The 14,838-nt window shown below is 36.6% G+C and overlaps 1 protein-coding gene across 3 annotated transcripts in view; it reads left to right on the forward strand.

Moving 5' to 3' along the window:
• Positions 1 to 14,838, forward strand: part of OMA1 (OMA1 zinc metallopeptidase) — a 30,468-nt gene that overhangs the window by 1,397 nt on the left and 14,233 nt on the right. For 2 of the 3 annotated variants that reach the window (XM_054072944.1, XM_054072945.1), the window contains exons 2-8: positions 1,142 to 1,670; positions 2,072 to 2,300; positions 3,351 to 3,524; positions 3,620 to 3,727; positions 4,420 to 4,548; positions 7,503 to 7,577; positions 9,329 to 9,478. In XM_054072944.1, the coding sequence (XP_053928919.1) occupies positions 1,162 to 1,670; positions 2,072 to 2,300; positions 3,351 to 3,524; positions 3,620 to 3,727; positions 4,420 to 4,548; positions 7,503 to 7,577; positions 9,329 to 9,478 (1,374 nt within the window). In that variant the 5' untranslated portion in view covers positions 1,142 to 1,161. Of the gene's footprint in view, positions 1 to 1,141; positions 1,671 to 2,071; positions 2,301 to 3,350; positions 3,525 to 3,619; positions 3,728 to 4,419; positions 4,549 to 7,502; positions 7,578 to 9,328; positions 9,479 to 13,132; positions 13,262 to 14,838 lie in introns of those variants that run through there. The other variant, XM_054072946.1, reaches the window with a different exon arrangement.

Genomic DNA, 14,838 nt, shown 5'->3' on the forward strand with positions numbered 1-14,838 from the left:
CTCTCTATCACATCATCCCCCATACTGTATTGCAACCGGGGATTGTCCCATCCCAGGTGTAGGACCTGTGCATAGAATACATCTAAGATTTCTGGGGAAGTTTATACAGATGCATGTAAGTGGGAAATATGTTCTGTAACCAATTTTTGTCTTGTTGGACACGATTGATGGAGATCACTCCAAGATGTTACTCAGGCCTGGTAAAGGATACTTGCTTTCTAAAACTCCAGAATGAGTCTTAGAGCATTTTACTTGCTGGCATTTTTGGTATCAGTGGAAGGAGGCCAGCACGGAGAGGGAGTGATGCACACACGGCTGGCATGCCGCAGTCATTCTGATCTGGTGGCAGTAAAAGTGAAAGGAAAATCATGCTTGGTTTTGTTCTCAGTGATCCATCCATACAAGAAGTGGTTACTGTTAAAAAAAGTGGAATATTTTTTATTTAAGCTGAAGTTGAGTTAAGTTTCATCTAAATAATTGTGGGCTTTTTGAAAGTTAGACAGAATGTCCCTCTGATCGCATTTTTTCGTAGAAACAGTGTTTTTCCAGGCACTGTTTATTCCTTGAAGATGAACCTTATGTTCTGTGCTGACAGATGTGTTTTCTTCAGTAGCCACCGCTGTTTGCAGTCTCTCCCTGTGTCAAAGCCAAGGTCAAGCAGAGAGCTGTCTCCAAAGCTCCAGATTGGCAAGAGTTTTGACTGTTGTAAGGTTCATAATAAAGTTAAAATCAGTCCTTGGTGAGTAGTAGAATATGCATAAGACTTCTGGGAGAATTTGTACATATGCTTGTAAGTGGGAAATCCATTCTGTCCCTGCTCTTGTCTCGCTGCGTGCGATTGATGGAGATCACTTCCTTGTGCTGCCCAAGCCTGATTACCAGGTGCTTGCTTTCTGAAGCTCCAAAATGAGTCTTAGAGAGTTTATTTGCCCACATTTTCGGTGTCACTGAGGCTCCTCTAAAGCAGATTGGTATCTTAAAACTGCAGCAGGATGCAGTTTTAATTGTGATGTTCCTTTTGTGCACTGCAGCTGTTGGCAAGTACAGGGTAGCTGTTCAGATGAAATGAAGTATTGTTTCAGAGTTTCCTGTTTGGGTAGTTTTCCTAATACCTCTATTTTGGTTTTTTTCTTTGTTTCAGGGTAACTAACCAAAGAAGTTATGAATAACATCCGTGGTCTAAAGTTGTCGGACATGAACTGTATTTTCTTTCATTTGGCTTCTTTGACCAAGCAGGGAAAGTGCAATAATCTCTATAGATCTTACGCAGGATATTGCCGAATTCAAGCTAGTTGTACACGACGCAGATGCCAAAGGCTGAATTTGAGTGGAAATACTAGAATCTGTTTTTTGACTGGAAGCCCTGACTGCTATACGAGCCTCCTCTGTAAAGGACAGAGGTGTCTTTTGAATGCCTCAAATACAAAAGTACACAAGAATGCACACCACAATTTAGGAAGTTTTTGTTTCCAGTCCCCTCAGCCATTCTGGGAGAAGACTGCATCCCTCCAGATCAGTTCTGTAGGGCAACTCCCACAGCGTTTTTCTATTTGGAACATTCAGAGCATCAGATCTTTTCGCACATCACCGTCATTTCAGGCTGTACCTTTTCCCCTTTTCTGGATTATTGTTAAGCCAATTCAGAAACTATTTGCTATCCTTCTTGGCAGGTAAAATACTTTCTTACTTCCTATCTCAGTGTAAGACTCCACTGTGCAAAGATGTGTGCAGGAGTTCATTGTTGGGTTTTTTTTCGCAGAAAATGGTATAGGTGTATTTGTTACTTTTTCATTTTAATGTCTGTGCAAAATTTTGTAGGACTGTGGCCTAAACTGTCAGTTTGCTCAACAATAAGTTGTTTCTGTTATCAGAGGTGTTAGATGTTTTCTTTTGCTCTTCTCGTTCTCATTTACATGTGGTAGTGGGAAGAAATGGAGTGGATTAGAAGCCAATTAAAGTATAGCCTTCCTCAGGCTCTTGCATAAGCTGAGACTGTAATGTGTAGGAGGGGCAGACACTGGAACAATTGTTTTTAACTATGTCCTAAGTTAACACTGTTTGTATCTTACAGGAGCATAAGAAATTGGTGGAAGGCACTTCCTCCTAATAAGCGGGAACTTTTTAAAGAAAGTGCAAGGAAGAATAAATGGAAGATACTCCTGGGTGTTGGTAGCTTGGGAGTTTTATTTGTCGTGTTTTATTTCACTCATTTGGAGGAGACACCCATTACTGGGCGCCCTCGACTGTTGGTGTTTGGAAAAGAGCATTTCAGAGAACTGTCAGAGATAGAATATGTTATGGTAAGATTTTTTTTTTAAATCAAAATACTCTAAAATTGTTAATGATTTTCTTAGTGCTATAATGCAATTAATCAGATGGGCAAACAAACTTACTTATATCCTAATAAGTTTTGATTTTTATACTTGGAACCCTGCAGAGCACCCCCATCAGTTACACACTCCTCTTGTCCGCATCCTTTTTAAGAGTTCCTTTTCCATCAGCAAACCGTCAGGGGCACATGATGGTTAAAGAACACATTATATGTATGTAACAAACGTTTCTAACTGCGTTATTTTAATGTAGCAAGAGGTCTAAAAATAAAGCAGAAGTAATAAAAACGTAGATAATAGGTGCATGCTCAGATCTAACTCATTTTCTGTGCCGATTTGAGCATTCTTTGGTGCTTGTTTATGGTCCTCTCTTCTAAGATGTCACTTTCTAAGATAGTACTTTCCAAGTGCATTCAATTCTACTTTTTTTTTTTCCATTGGATCAGCTCATTTTTATCTGATTGCTTTCTTTTAAACTGTCCATTGCACTAATTTCTGTGACTTTGAGTTCTGTGATTTTCTGTGCTGAAGTCAGTGAAAATTGATAATCCAGCCATATGTGAATGTCACTGTGTTCCATCTGACGGTTAATGTGAGATATTGCAAGAGAAGTACAAGGATATATTTAAATTACATCTTTTATATAAATTTGTCCACCTTACAAATTACAACAGAAACAGAAAATTTATAAATTCAAATGGAAGTTCAGGAAGTTACAGAAAGATGGGCCAGATTGTGATGCCGAGCATAGCTGTGTATGAGGAAAATGACAGATACAGGAGGCAGTAGGACCAAGTTTATACTACTTATTTTTGATCTGTGGTCAGTTTATTTCCTTTTAAGTTTGTTAATCCTTAACTGTGGGTATGAAGGCTTGAATCTAATATGTTGGCTATGTGAAAGAAAAATGTATTAAAACTTAGATTTAACTAGGTTGTGTTTAGCTGCTACATTAGTTTAGCAGTTTGTCATGTACTGTGTGTTTATTCTGCGTGGCAAGCGATGGATTTCTTTTTGCAGAGGATGGAGGAATTCGAAAGTAAAATATTGCCCGAGACAGATGCACGCCATCAGGTTGTGGAGGCAGTTTTTGGTCATTTATCTGAAAGCAATGAGGACATCCCACAAATCTCGGCACTCAAGTGGGTGATCCACGTGGTAGACGAACCAGGTGTAAATGCTTTTGTGCTTCCAGTAAGTCAAACACGATAAAAAAATTATTACTAGTACTGAAAGAGCATTTTATTTATGTATCTTGTATTTAATTTTCACTCTCTTTTTGTTCACAGAATGGCCAAGTATTTGTTTTCACTGGATTGCTAAATGCAGTTTCTGATCTTCATCAGCTGTCTTTTATTTTGGCACATGAAATAGCTCACGCTGTCCTGGAACATGCAGTGAGTATTTAAAGAAGGCTGTCTAAAATTCTGAAATGAATTCTAATCACTTTAGTTATGTTTTTTCCTATCACTAGCAACCAAAGTTTCAGTGTGCCCCATACTAATTAATGAAAAATTGAGTTTGAAATGAGAGTATTCTGATACAAAATATCCTTACTACACATACAGTACTTAATAAGTATCAGAAGTCCTGTAGTAGTCAGTGTCAGGACAAAGTCTCTTGAGTGCTTTTTTCATAGCTGTATTGATGGATTATGGCTCACTATTAACAGTTATTTAGAACTTGGTCTGGAGATGTCTCAAATTAAGGTGAAGAACAGTCTCCTAGGTCTTTCTATGGATGTTTCATTTCAACTAAGGTGTTTCATGGCCTTTTTAGTGAAGAACTCTGTCTGCATGCTGCCATCATCTTACCTCAAACTTTGAATCTCTCAAATTTGAATTCTCAAATTGGGAGGTAGCCAAGGTGTATTTATGTCAGCTGTGTTTATGCAGTAGGTGTGGATTCTAAGTTGAAAGTACTTTGTATCCGCCTGGGGTGCTTTTGTGCAAGCAGGGGAGCTTTTACTTGCCCTGTTCCTGTGGCTGCATAGAAGAACAAAATCAGTGTTTTCTACAGTATTTCTAAATTCTGTTATTTTCTAAAGAAGCATCAGAAGAAATGAAAATGGGACAATTTCTGTTTGCAGGCAGAGAAAGCCAGCCTGGTTCATTTATTGGATTTTCTATCACTCATCTTCCTCACTATGATTTGGGCCATCTGTCCTCGTGATAGTTTGGCAGTTTTTGGCCAGTTGATTCAGAGCAAATTGAAGGAGGTAAGACTGACGTTTCATATTATTCTTCCTGACTTTGATGGAAAAACATTTTTAATTATAGGGTGGTAGTATCCCTAGATAGTCTGCTTGGGAGAAAAGGCCAGAGGAGAAATATTATAAGCAAAAATTCATATCTAAGTATGTTTTTGAATGAAATAGGTTTGTAACTCTCCATATGCTTCAGGTGATATATATTTTTGTTTGTCATCTGGAAGAACTTTAGATTGCCCTAAATGACAGGGTCTAGCTGAATAAGCTTCAAGTAGTTGCTTGCCAATCAAGTTAGGTGATTGTCTTTTTGAAGAGTAGCTCGCTCACCTTTGAGGTTGTAAATGTTGGAATGTCATGGTTTTATTTTGAGTAGTCGCTAAATTGTTTCTAAAACCAAACAAAATATATAGAATTCTTTAAATACATTGTCAGTGTTTCCAAGATAAGAAAATCTGGAATCTAAATAGTCTTTTAAAGTAGAAACCGTACTATAATAAAACTTAATGAAATAATCTTTTCAGTCAGCATGTATTCCAATAAAGTAGAATTTAGAGGCTTTGTGGTGCCATTTTTCTTCAGCCGTCTAATTTATTCTCTCCTTCCAGACTGTTACCAATGCATTTATTTTTTTAAAACACCCACTTTTTAAAAGAAATTTTGCTTATGTCATAACATTTGAATTGGAATTTAAGTGAAAGAGCTCTTGGGTTTCTTTGACTTCTCTTGATGCTTTTCCGAAAATTTCGCCTGGTTCCTCAAAAAATAAAATTAAACATAACCAATCTGTTTTGGTAGTTCTTATGCTAATGGATAGATGTGTGGCTTCTGAACATAAATTATATCTAAAGAGCTTGTGTATTTGTACAAGTAGCTAAGAAACCAATACATGGATAAATGCTAGCCAGCATTTTGCATTTGGAGAAAGCAAAGTGTGAATCAATCTTGAGACTGCTCATAATTTAGACAGCAAGATTTAACTCCCTGTCAGCATCTTTTCTCCTCTTCTAGGCCAACTGCAACTGATATTTTGGCATCATGGACTGGAGTTGTGCTTTAGATTGCCAATAGAATCTGGGTTTAAGCTGATAGTCCTAGTGCGCTATAGAAAAGATCTGTCATATATGAGATACTATATAGTAATGTCCTGGTTTGAGACTCTGATCAAACTCATCTTCAGTAAGGTTAGACATATCCATATGTAATGCAGAATAAATAACCAATTAATACTGGCAATGCTGCCATTCCATATACAAAAGATGCTGAATAGGAATTCTGTTAGTCTCCCAGGAGTGCCATGTCTGTCTCCATTAGTTGTTGCTGTTGTGCTTACATGGAAATGAACCTTTCTGCATCTTTTCTCAGGATGATTCTTTTCCTCTTCTTCCATAACTATTTTACTTTTTAAAGTTGTAGCATTCCACTTTATGAAAGGGTTATTCGAGCCACATTGCAGTACTTGCTTCTGTTTCGGTATTTGTTTTGCTTTTATATCCTCAGAGGCTTAACTTTTTTGCCTGCTGACTACTGTTTATTTTTTATTATTGACTGTAAATAGTTTCCAGTGACTCTCTGTAAGCCTTCTGGCATGTTAGCTCCAGTTCTGCTTTTTTCTCCAGAGCTGGTGTGTTAGCTTGCCTTAAGAAATTGTCCAGTTCTCTTGTGGGATTCATTCATGGTTGTTCTTTAGTCATGTGTTTCTGAACTGAAACACGTTTGCTTTAGTTTTACAGCTGCAGGTTTTTTATATGGCAGCTAAAGCCTAAGAATTGTTCTTGGAATAGCACAAAGTGTGACTCTGAGCTTTACTCATGTCCTGCACACAAGCATCTATAGTTACAGTACTTTATATTCACTGTATCGGGCATCTTACTAAGAATTTAATGTGACATCATCTATGTGTACGTATAAATCAGCATATTTGGCTTTACAAAACCCATATAGGATTAGCTTTGATTGACTTTTATTTTTGACCTAGTAAGGAAAAATTATCAGTTCTGCCTTAGAAAGAAGCAAAAAGTTACAGATATCTCTGTCTACTCAAGGGACTGGACCATTTCTTTGGTGCTCTTTGTTTCAGACTGTTCTGTGTTCTGGTCTTTTTTATTTCCTGGAACTTAGGAGGAAGACATGTTTTTATAACCAGATAAAGAGCTGATAAAATTTTTTCACTAATCTTGCACATCCCCATTCTTAAGCTGGAATTTCCTAATCAATGTGTAAGTTAGAAGGTTGTGGTGTTTTCCTTACCTCTGGAGTAACAGAATGTTTTAGCAGTCCTGACTTGCATTTACTATAACCTGATATACAAGGGCAAGGCTGCCCAAATCTACACGAATTACATATGCCAGAAGATCCTGCTATATATGACTAAATTGCCATTTGAGAAAACTGTCACAGTCTCTCAATATGTGTTGTGTTAATAAAATGTCATACCCTAGAAAGATGGGAGAGGGGTTCATCAGATTTATGTCTTCTAGTTCGATTTCTCAAGGGCAATTTGCAACTTGTTTTGGGGAATAATAATGACAAAGAAGTGATTTCTGCATGAAAACATTTATGGCTACATTCCACACTGTGGGCTGTTCGCCATACCAGATAGATCATACCAGGCATAACGACAATCGTCATGGAAGTTTAAGGCAACCACTGGAATTTTTACATACAAAAAAAACTACAACTAAAACCTTAATGCCAATAAAAGAGTGGAGTGAAAAAATCTCATTTGACCTTGGCATTGACCCTTTAGTTGCTGCAAAATGCTGTGAGAGTGGCTGATGGGGGTGCATGAAAATATGTATAATTTGAATCGATGAATTACACGTAATGGAGTTGAAGATGACATTAGGATTAATACTGATCAACATGGTAGAGAAACACCATTTCTTGTGAGAAGATAGCTGCAGTGATCTAGCTTTGTACACTTTCAAACCCAGGAAATAGAGCTTTGGTGTGCTTCTTTGCAGTTTATGTTTGACAGACCATACAGCAGAACATTGGAAGCTGAAGCTGATAAAGTGGGACTTCAGTTTGCAGCAAAGGTAACTACAACTGGCTTGTTTTATTAGCAATTTACCAGACATTTTTCAGTTTATGTTATACTCAGAGTGAGTTTCACACTTGAAAACTCTGTGTGGGAGGATTCCCAAATTTTTAAGATCTGTAGATTAATAAAATAGTGGGAAATAAAACAGTTCATAGGGAAAGACAAATTCATTCTGGCTAAAATGTATGCAATAAAATCGAAATTTGTAAACTTGTGCATTAGTAACTGCATAGTATACTTTCTATGTAGTTTATTACTCTTAGAAGAAACACCTATATGTTTATAAAGAGGAGAATGCCAAACAGTGAGCTTCCACAAGTAGGATTTACTTAATTGTATGTAAAGATATTAATTACTCTTCAGAATTTTGTTTTTCTTAGTTTCCATCTATTATGAAAAGTTCTGAGGAATGCTTTGATGTATTGATGTGCACCTAAAATATGCGGATTTATAGTGTCTGTTCTCATAACAATACAGTGAAATTCAAGAACTTTCTGATATTGTGATTTTATTTGCTATAATTGGTAATAATTATTAATTGTATCAATATTGTTTCCATATTTAGAGATTTAGTCTAAATACAGCCATAAAAATAATGTGGCTTTGCTAAAGTATGACAAAAATTTGGTCGGAAACTACTCAATTTTTTTTTTCATATTTTTTTTAAGTCACGTGTTTGGTTTTTTTTGTCCTTGTGGATTTTAATTCTAAACTGAAGAAACTGAAACAACTCACTTATTCCTAGATAAGTGCAATAGAGCTGGATGTTGGATAACTATGAGAGCAGCACCATCTAGTGTTAATATTTCATAAGGAAAATTTCTATTTCTTAATAAGTGTTAATATTTCTTCAAGGAAGAGTTTTTTAAATTAACTTTGATTCTGGGATAAAAAATACACATTTGTTGTTTAAAGTCGTCTGAGGGAATAATGCAGTCCATTAAAAAATGGGATTGCTGCGTGGATGCTCACTGCTGTGTAATAGCTAAGATGTAGGGCCATACCAGGAAGAAACAAGCCAAATGGTATCTTAGCATTTCTTTGCTTATGTGGATAATATTTTTATAATAATAATTTTAAGAAATTAATTTAATAATTTTAAGACATAAAATCAAAGGTTAAAGCACCACTTCTGTATTTGGCGGGGGAGACATTTTCGTTCCTGAGTACTAGTCTCTTTCTCTGTTAAACAGATAAAAATTAACGTAAGAAATCTTGTTCTTTCCCCCCCTCCACTTAAATGCAAATACAAAGGAGTCTGTTGGTGATGTATAAATGCTATTCTTACATATTAGTGTTCCATGACTTTTTGTGATTAAATAGATACCTCTGTGGAGAGAGAGGTGGGACTGTTTTATTCTATTGTGGATTATACCATCACCCTTGAAAAAGGCAGTGTACTGCAAATGTAGCTTGGAACAAGTAGCTGAGGGGTTTTTTTTAAGAACAAATACATGCCAGAAATTGTGAATTTGTTTTTCTTCTGAACTGCCTAATAAGTAAGGTTTTTAAGATCAATGGAATTACATAGACGTTAAAAGAAACAAATGCGTTGTCTTATCTGGATGAGGTTTTTACTGCGTTTTAGAACAGCCTTTTCCTGTCAGATATATTGGGGACCATCTGTACAGGCTTTAGAGATGTAAAATTTAAGATGTCTTTCGTAGTTCAGTATCTTTAAATACTTCATATAGGTAAATATACTTTTAAAATGTAGTGGTTTATTCATTTCCTTTCTGTTTCCAGGCTTGTATGGATGTAAGAGCAAGCAGTGTATTTTGGCAACAAATGGAATTTGCAGAAGCCATTCAAGGGCAGCCCAGGTTACCAGAGTGGCTCTCCACACACCCTTCTCATGAAAATAGAGCTGAACACTTAGACCGGCTTATCCCAGAGGTGAGCAGAGTTGAAAGAAGTGTCCTTTTCTCTTAGGAAGCTTGCCAGAATTAGTTTGGTATTGATTCATGAGCTACTTTGGTATTGATTCACAATCTACTCTTTTAGCATTGTGCTTGTGTTCCTCTTTATCCTTACAGAAGTTTTTTGTTACACAGCTCCCAACCTTAAAGGTTGTATTAAATGAGGAAAAAATAAGATGGCACAGGTAGAATGTAATTATGTTCTAGGGTTTGGGGTTTTTTTGTGATTTCTGATCAACGTATAATATTTTTGCTTTTGAACGGCCTTTCCAGTATAGATGTGTCAATATCACAGGATTCATGAGGTTTTATTTCTCTTTTATTTTTCATTTCGGAGGCCAGTTTTTAAGTTGGAACCCTAAACTGTCTTGACAGCTCTCACTTTTGTAGCTAGCCCTAGGCTATCAGATACACGATAGGATGTGGGATTGAATGCACCTCAAAGAACTATGCCGCAGAAGAATGTCAGATCCCCAGTACAAGATTTCTTAATAGCCTTAGTTAGGCTAGATCTCTCTAGATTTTGCAGCCTGATTTTTTTTCTTCACATCTCGGTTCTGTCACATTAGGGAACAAACTTTACACCACTCCAGGGAGATTTAGCTAATTCATGCAATTGCCCATCAAACTGGAGTCTTTTCTGTATTCATTCTTTCAGATTTCCTCTCGGAGAAATGCCAAGTGGATAGCTATTTGGGGATTCTCTTAATTTGATGTGCTACTCGCTAGCAGCTTAAGGACAGAGAACTGTTCCAAGTTTAGTAATCTTAGTTTGTTAACTATTTCTTTAAATAGTGTGGTTCTTTTTAACTACATAAAAATAACTTGCATTGTTTTAGCAAGCTGAGCTATGTTTGTAAATTCCCTTTCTGGAACCAACTAGTATTTTCTTCTTCTTCCTCTTTTTTTTTTTTTTTTATTTTAAAAATGCTCAGTCATTTTAAATCTTTCTCAGTTCCAAACTGTAAAGACAATTGAAGATTTATCGACAGAAGAAGCACTAAAATGTTGAGGTGTTTGCTGATTTCAAAGGAGAAAAAAAGATTTTCGTGAGTCCTTTGAGAATTAATTCAGTAAATATTCTAAATGGTAGCATAAATCAAAATCAGCATTAAGGGTAGGAAGTTGCAGGCTGGCTAAACTGAATATTTTAAATTAATATACTCAAATTCTGTACTTTGCAAAAACAGGTTGTGATACTATTTTGATGGATTTTCTAACACATTAGAGCTGCTTAATGGAAAACTGTACTCGTTATGGAGCCTTGATTTTAGTTAGACTGAATATAAAGGGTTCAGGATCCTTTATTTTCGTACAGTTGTTGACTGCCTTATAAAGTAGTAATGAAATAAATTACTACTTATGTTCTACGCCAGAACTGAGGAGATAACTTAAATAATTGAGGAACTGTGTAGAACGGGCAGCCATGTTACTTCTATCCTGTCTCTTGTAGTTAAATAGGGTACCCTTCATATTTTTATAACCACTGTTACTTCCAAGAGCATTAGAGGCTAGGAATTTTTCTTCCAAAAGATAATTGAGGAGGAGGTGTTTTCATTTGCTGTTTACTATAAATGTTCTTTGGAGCAGGATGATAAAGCAGAGGCCGAAGGTATACTGTTTTTAAGGGAAGTCAGTAGATAAGTGAGGTTGATACTATAAACGTGCAATAAAAATGTAATAAAGTATGTAAAGGTGTTTGGAGATTTCTTGTCTGAAGCATTGATTCCCCTTGATCTGAAAGCTGCTTTCTTGAAGCTGGATGTCAGGCATTTAAAGGGAATCCCAAGGCTTTGATGTTGTTCAATATCAGCCCCCTTTTTGTTTCGTTGTTGACATACTTCAAGCCTTTCAGAACAGTATGCTTACTGTATATTAATGGCCATTAGGTATTCAGAACCCAGAGGGAGAAGCCAGATTTTGAGAAGGGTCTTTTTATCCCTCTAGTATCTCTCTTTGAACAAACTGTACTTCTTAAGACTCGGTATCAGATCCATTGTGAGTAGTGGTGCGTTTCATTTGCTGATGATTTTGAAGCTGAAGTGGTTTTCAGGACAATATAATATATGTTATTACAGCAGCTACTTTAGCTGGGGGAAATGGGGACAAGTTTTTGGACATCTCAGGCCACACAGATGTTTCTTTACAGGCTTCTAAGCAAGTTCACAATAAGATGCAGTCACATAAAGTGAGATTTTTTTTTTATTTGGGTAGTGAAATGGCGTGTCTCAGTGAGGTGACTTAACAGTCTCAGGAAATGTGAATTAAAGCAGGAATATCACAGGGATTCTCTTCACATAATTAAAACTAATTTGATTTGCTGCCTGTCTTTTAAAGATCTTGCATTTGGTTTTCTGAACAAGTTGGAAGCTTCAGTCAAGCCGAGGAATTAGTATATAAGAGACTATAAGCATTTACAAAATGATGTTGTCCTGGACAGGAAATAAAGGGAAATTAAAACTATTTACAATGTTTTAAAAGGATTTACCCCTCAGACTGGGAGAGATTTGGATTGTAAACTAGGAAGACAGAATATACTGTTAAATAGGAAACTGAAGTCGCCTGAGCTCCTGCATGGAAGGTGGTAAGATGCTCAATGAAGGACTATGCATTTTATTTTCAGAAAAGGAAATCTAAAAAAAATTTTGTAGTAGCGGGAAGGATACTTACCATTGTTCTAGGGAGGAAAACTGTGAAAGTGAAATGCCAGAGAGAAGCTATAGATCTTCTAGTTCATCGCTGAACCTTTTAGTTTAATGTTCTCTGACTTAGTAGTTTGTTTACCTTCCTCCTAGTATGCTCTTCAAATAGAACCCTGTACATCAACTGAAGCCTCAGCTATACTGAATAAAGCAGAAGGTTACCTACTGGGTCTTGCCTGTGAAACAAAAATCTCTATTGGTGTAACATTAGCTTTTTTGGCATCATGTTATTGGCTCAGATTCCATTTTTGGTTTACTGTAACTCCCGTTTCCCACTTCTTGTGGAAATGCCATGTTGAGACCATTTTGATTGTAATACTAAGCTGGGATACATCATATCTACTGCTTCTCTTTTGTTTGTTAGGTCAGTTAACTTGTCAAAAAAAAGTTAATTTACTTTGGCAAGACCTGTTCTTATCAAATACACATTGGCTGTATATTATTTTTCTTACAGTTTCCTCAGTCTGCTGCCTTTTGGATATTAAAATTATTTCATTTTGTTGTCAAAAATAGGTTGGTATATTTACCCTTTGCTTAAGTTGTGACTATTACTTCAGATAATTATTATATTCTGGTACTAGAACTAAGCTCTGTCAATGTAGAAGACTTAAAGGAAAAGAAGAATAAAAAATACTGACCTGTGTTTCTGTCATCCCCATAAAGTTGTTAAATATTTTGTCACAATTTTTCTTTTCTATGCTAGCAGAAGCAGTGAAAGATTTGAAGTATTAACATGAGATATAAATCGCGTTTCTTCCTCATCAAATAATAAGTCTATCTGTTCTTTTAATCATCTTACTACTACTTCATTTGTCTCCCTGTGTCTGCTACTCGTAATTCGTTTTGCAATTCGACATTTCTGATTTTTTAAATGTCTTTTTTTTTTCTTTTTTCCCTATATGCTTGTGCCGTTTCTTAATTTTTGTCAGAATTGCAAGGTCAGAGCAGAAGTCAGCCCTGCCGAGGTAATCACAGTTAATACACAAGAGACTTTAACCCTTGGCCTGGTTTGTGGACCAGAGAATGATGTGACTTGTAACTGAGAGCCGGCAGCCTGAGAGATACAGTGTGTTCCAAAAGACTGTAAGGGGCTGAGATGCAGCAAATAGCCTGGTATCTGTGACAGTGGTGGAGGATTAATACCGAGAGCTAAAAATTAATTGTTTCTATATTTGCCTCACTCTTAGACTTCATATGAAAGCAATAGGCTGAGGCAGACCTCCCTAATGCTTATGCCTTCTCCCCTCCCAGCACATTGCAGGAGGTGACTGCAATTGTATTGATAAGAAAAACAGATTCACCTTTGCTACTCAAAAGCATTAGTTTTGAGATTTTATTTGAGATCTCCTGAACCAGTAAGCATGAAGGTAGTCTTTGTTCTGAACAGCAGTACTTGTCTCTTAAGGTTAACCTGAAAAGAACGGCATTAAAGTATTCTCAGTTCCCAGGTGAATCTGTGTACTCACTCTAGCTGCGTAACCTCTCTCAGTTCTGTCCGTCTTCTTTATTGAGAACACTCTTCAGTAAAAACAGTCAATGAAACATGTTCTTACTGTAGTATCAGTATGCCTGTGCTTTCTGAGAATGCTTTTACTCGTCCTCTTATCAAAAACCAATTTACTTGAGCAATATTAAATTACTGAGTTTGAAGTTGCTAAGTGATTCTGGCAGTATAGTACAGCTGACCATGTAGGCCTGTTTTATCTTTCAGGAAATATTGTATTGTAGACTACTCAGCCTGTTACTGGCATCTTAATAACATTGCAGAGCTACTGGCACAGAACAGAATAGCAGGGAAGAACACTTTCTAACTGGGGTTGAATGTTGCGTAGTAGTCACAAACAGACATACAAAGGCTCCTTTCACTAGAGTGTGTAGCCATAGCTGTCTTTAACAGTGCGGTGATGTGTCAGCATAGCTTTACCTTCTCATAACTGTAGTCTTTTTAATGGCATCTGAGTGGATGGGGTTGAATAGATGCCTTCTACCCCCCTTGGACAGCTTTACATCTAGCAAGAACACAAAGACATCCACGTGGTAAAAATGTTAACTCTGGAGTATCGAGTTTTTACCTTTGCTGTTACGACTTTAGTATTTTAGATAAATGAAATTATGGAAATAGGCCAGACACTATATAGCCTTGAAAACCAGAGATATAAAATTGCTAAATTAGTTTAAAAGAGGATTATGTTGCCCTTTCCAGGATACAGCCTAAATCTTTATATTTCCATTTGCCTTGAATAATGCTGCTTGACGTTAATGCAGTCTTGCAGCAGCTTATGTTCTGGAAGAGAACAAGAGAAAACTCTCAGTTTGGCATGAATGTCAGTTTAGAAATTAATTGGTCACTGAAGCAGAAGACTGTTCAGCAGTACAGTTGCATTGGGCAACTACCTGGGCGATCATGCTGCAGAAAAACAGATCCTGAAAGCTTTATTCATATTTTTTAAAAGTTACACGAGAGCAGTATTTGCATGCCTGTCCCAGACTTGTGTATCCAGTAATTTGAATGTTGCATTTCAGCAGGAAACAGATGGAGAAACTCTTGTAACATGCCTGGAATGTGTCGCTTTTTTTCCCCAAAAGCAGTTGTTAAATTTAAATTCATATTTATTTGTAGCCATTTACAGCAAAC

This window comes from Cuculus canorus, chromosome 8 (assembly GCF_017976375.1).
Source record: "Cuculus canorus isolate bCucCan1 chromosome 8, bCucCan1.pri, whole genome shotgun sequence".
Taxonomy (NCBI): domain Eukaryota; kingdom Metazoa; phylum Chordata; class Aves; order Cuculiformes; family Cuculidae; genus Cuculus; species Cuculus canorus.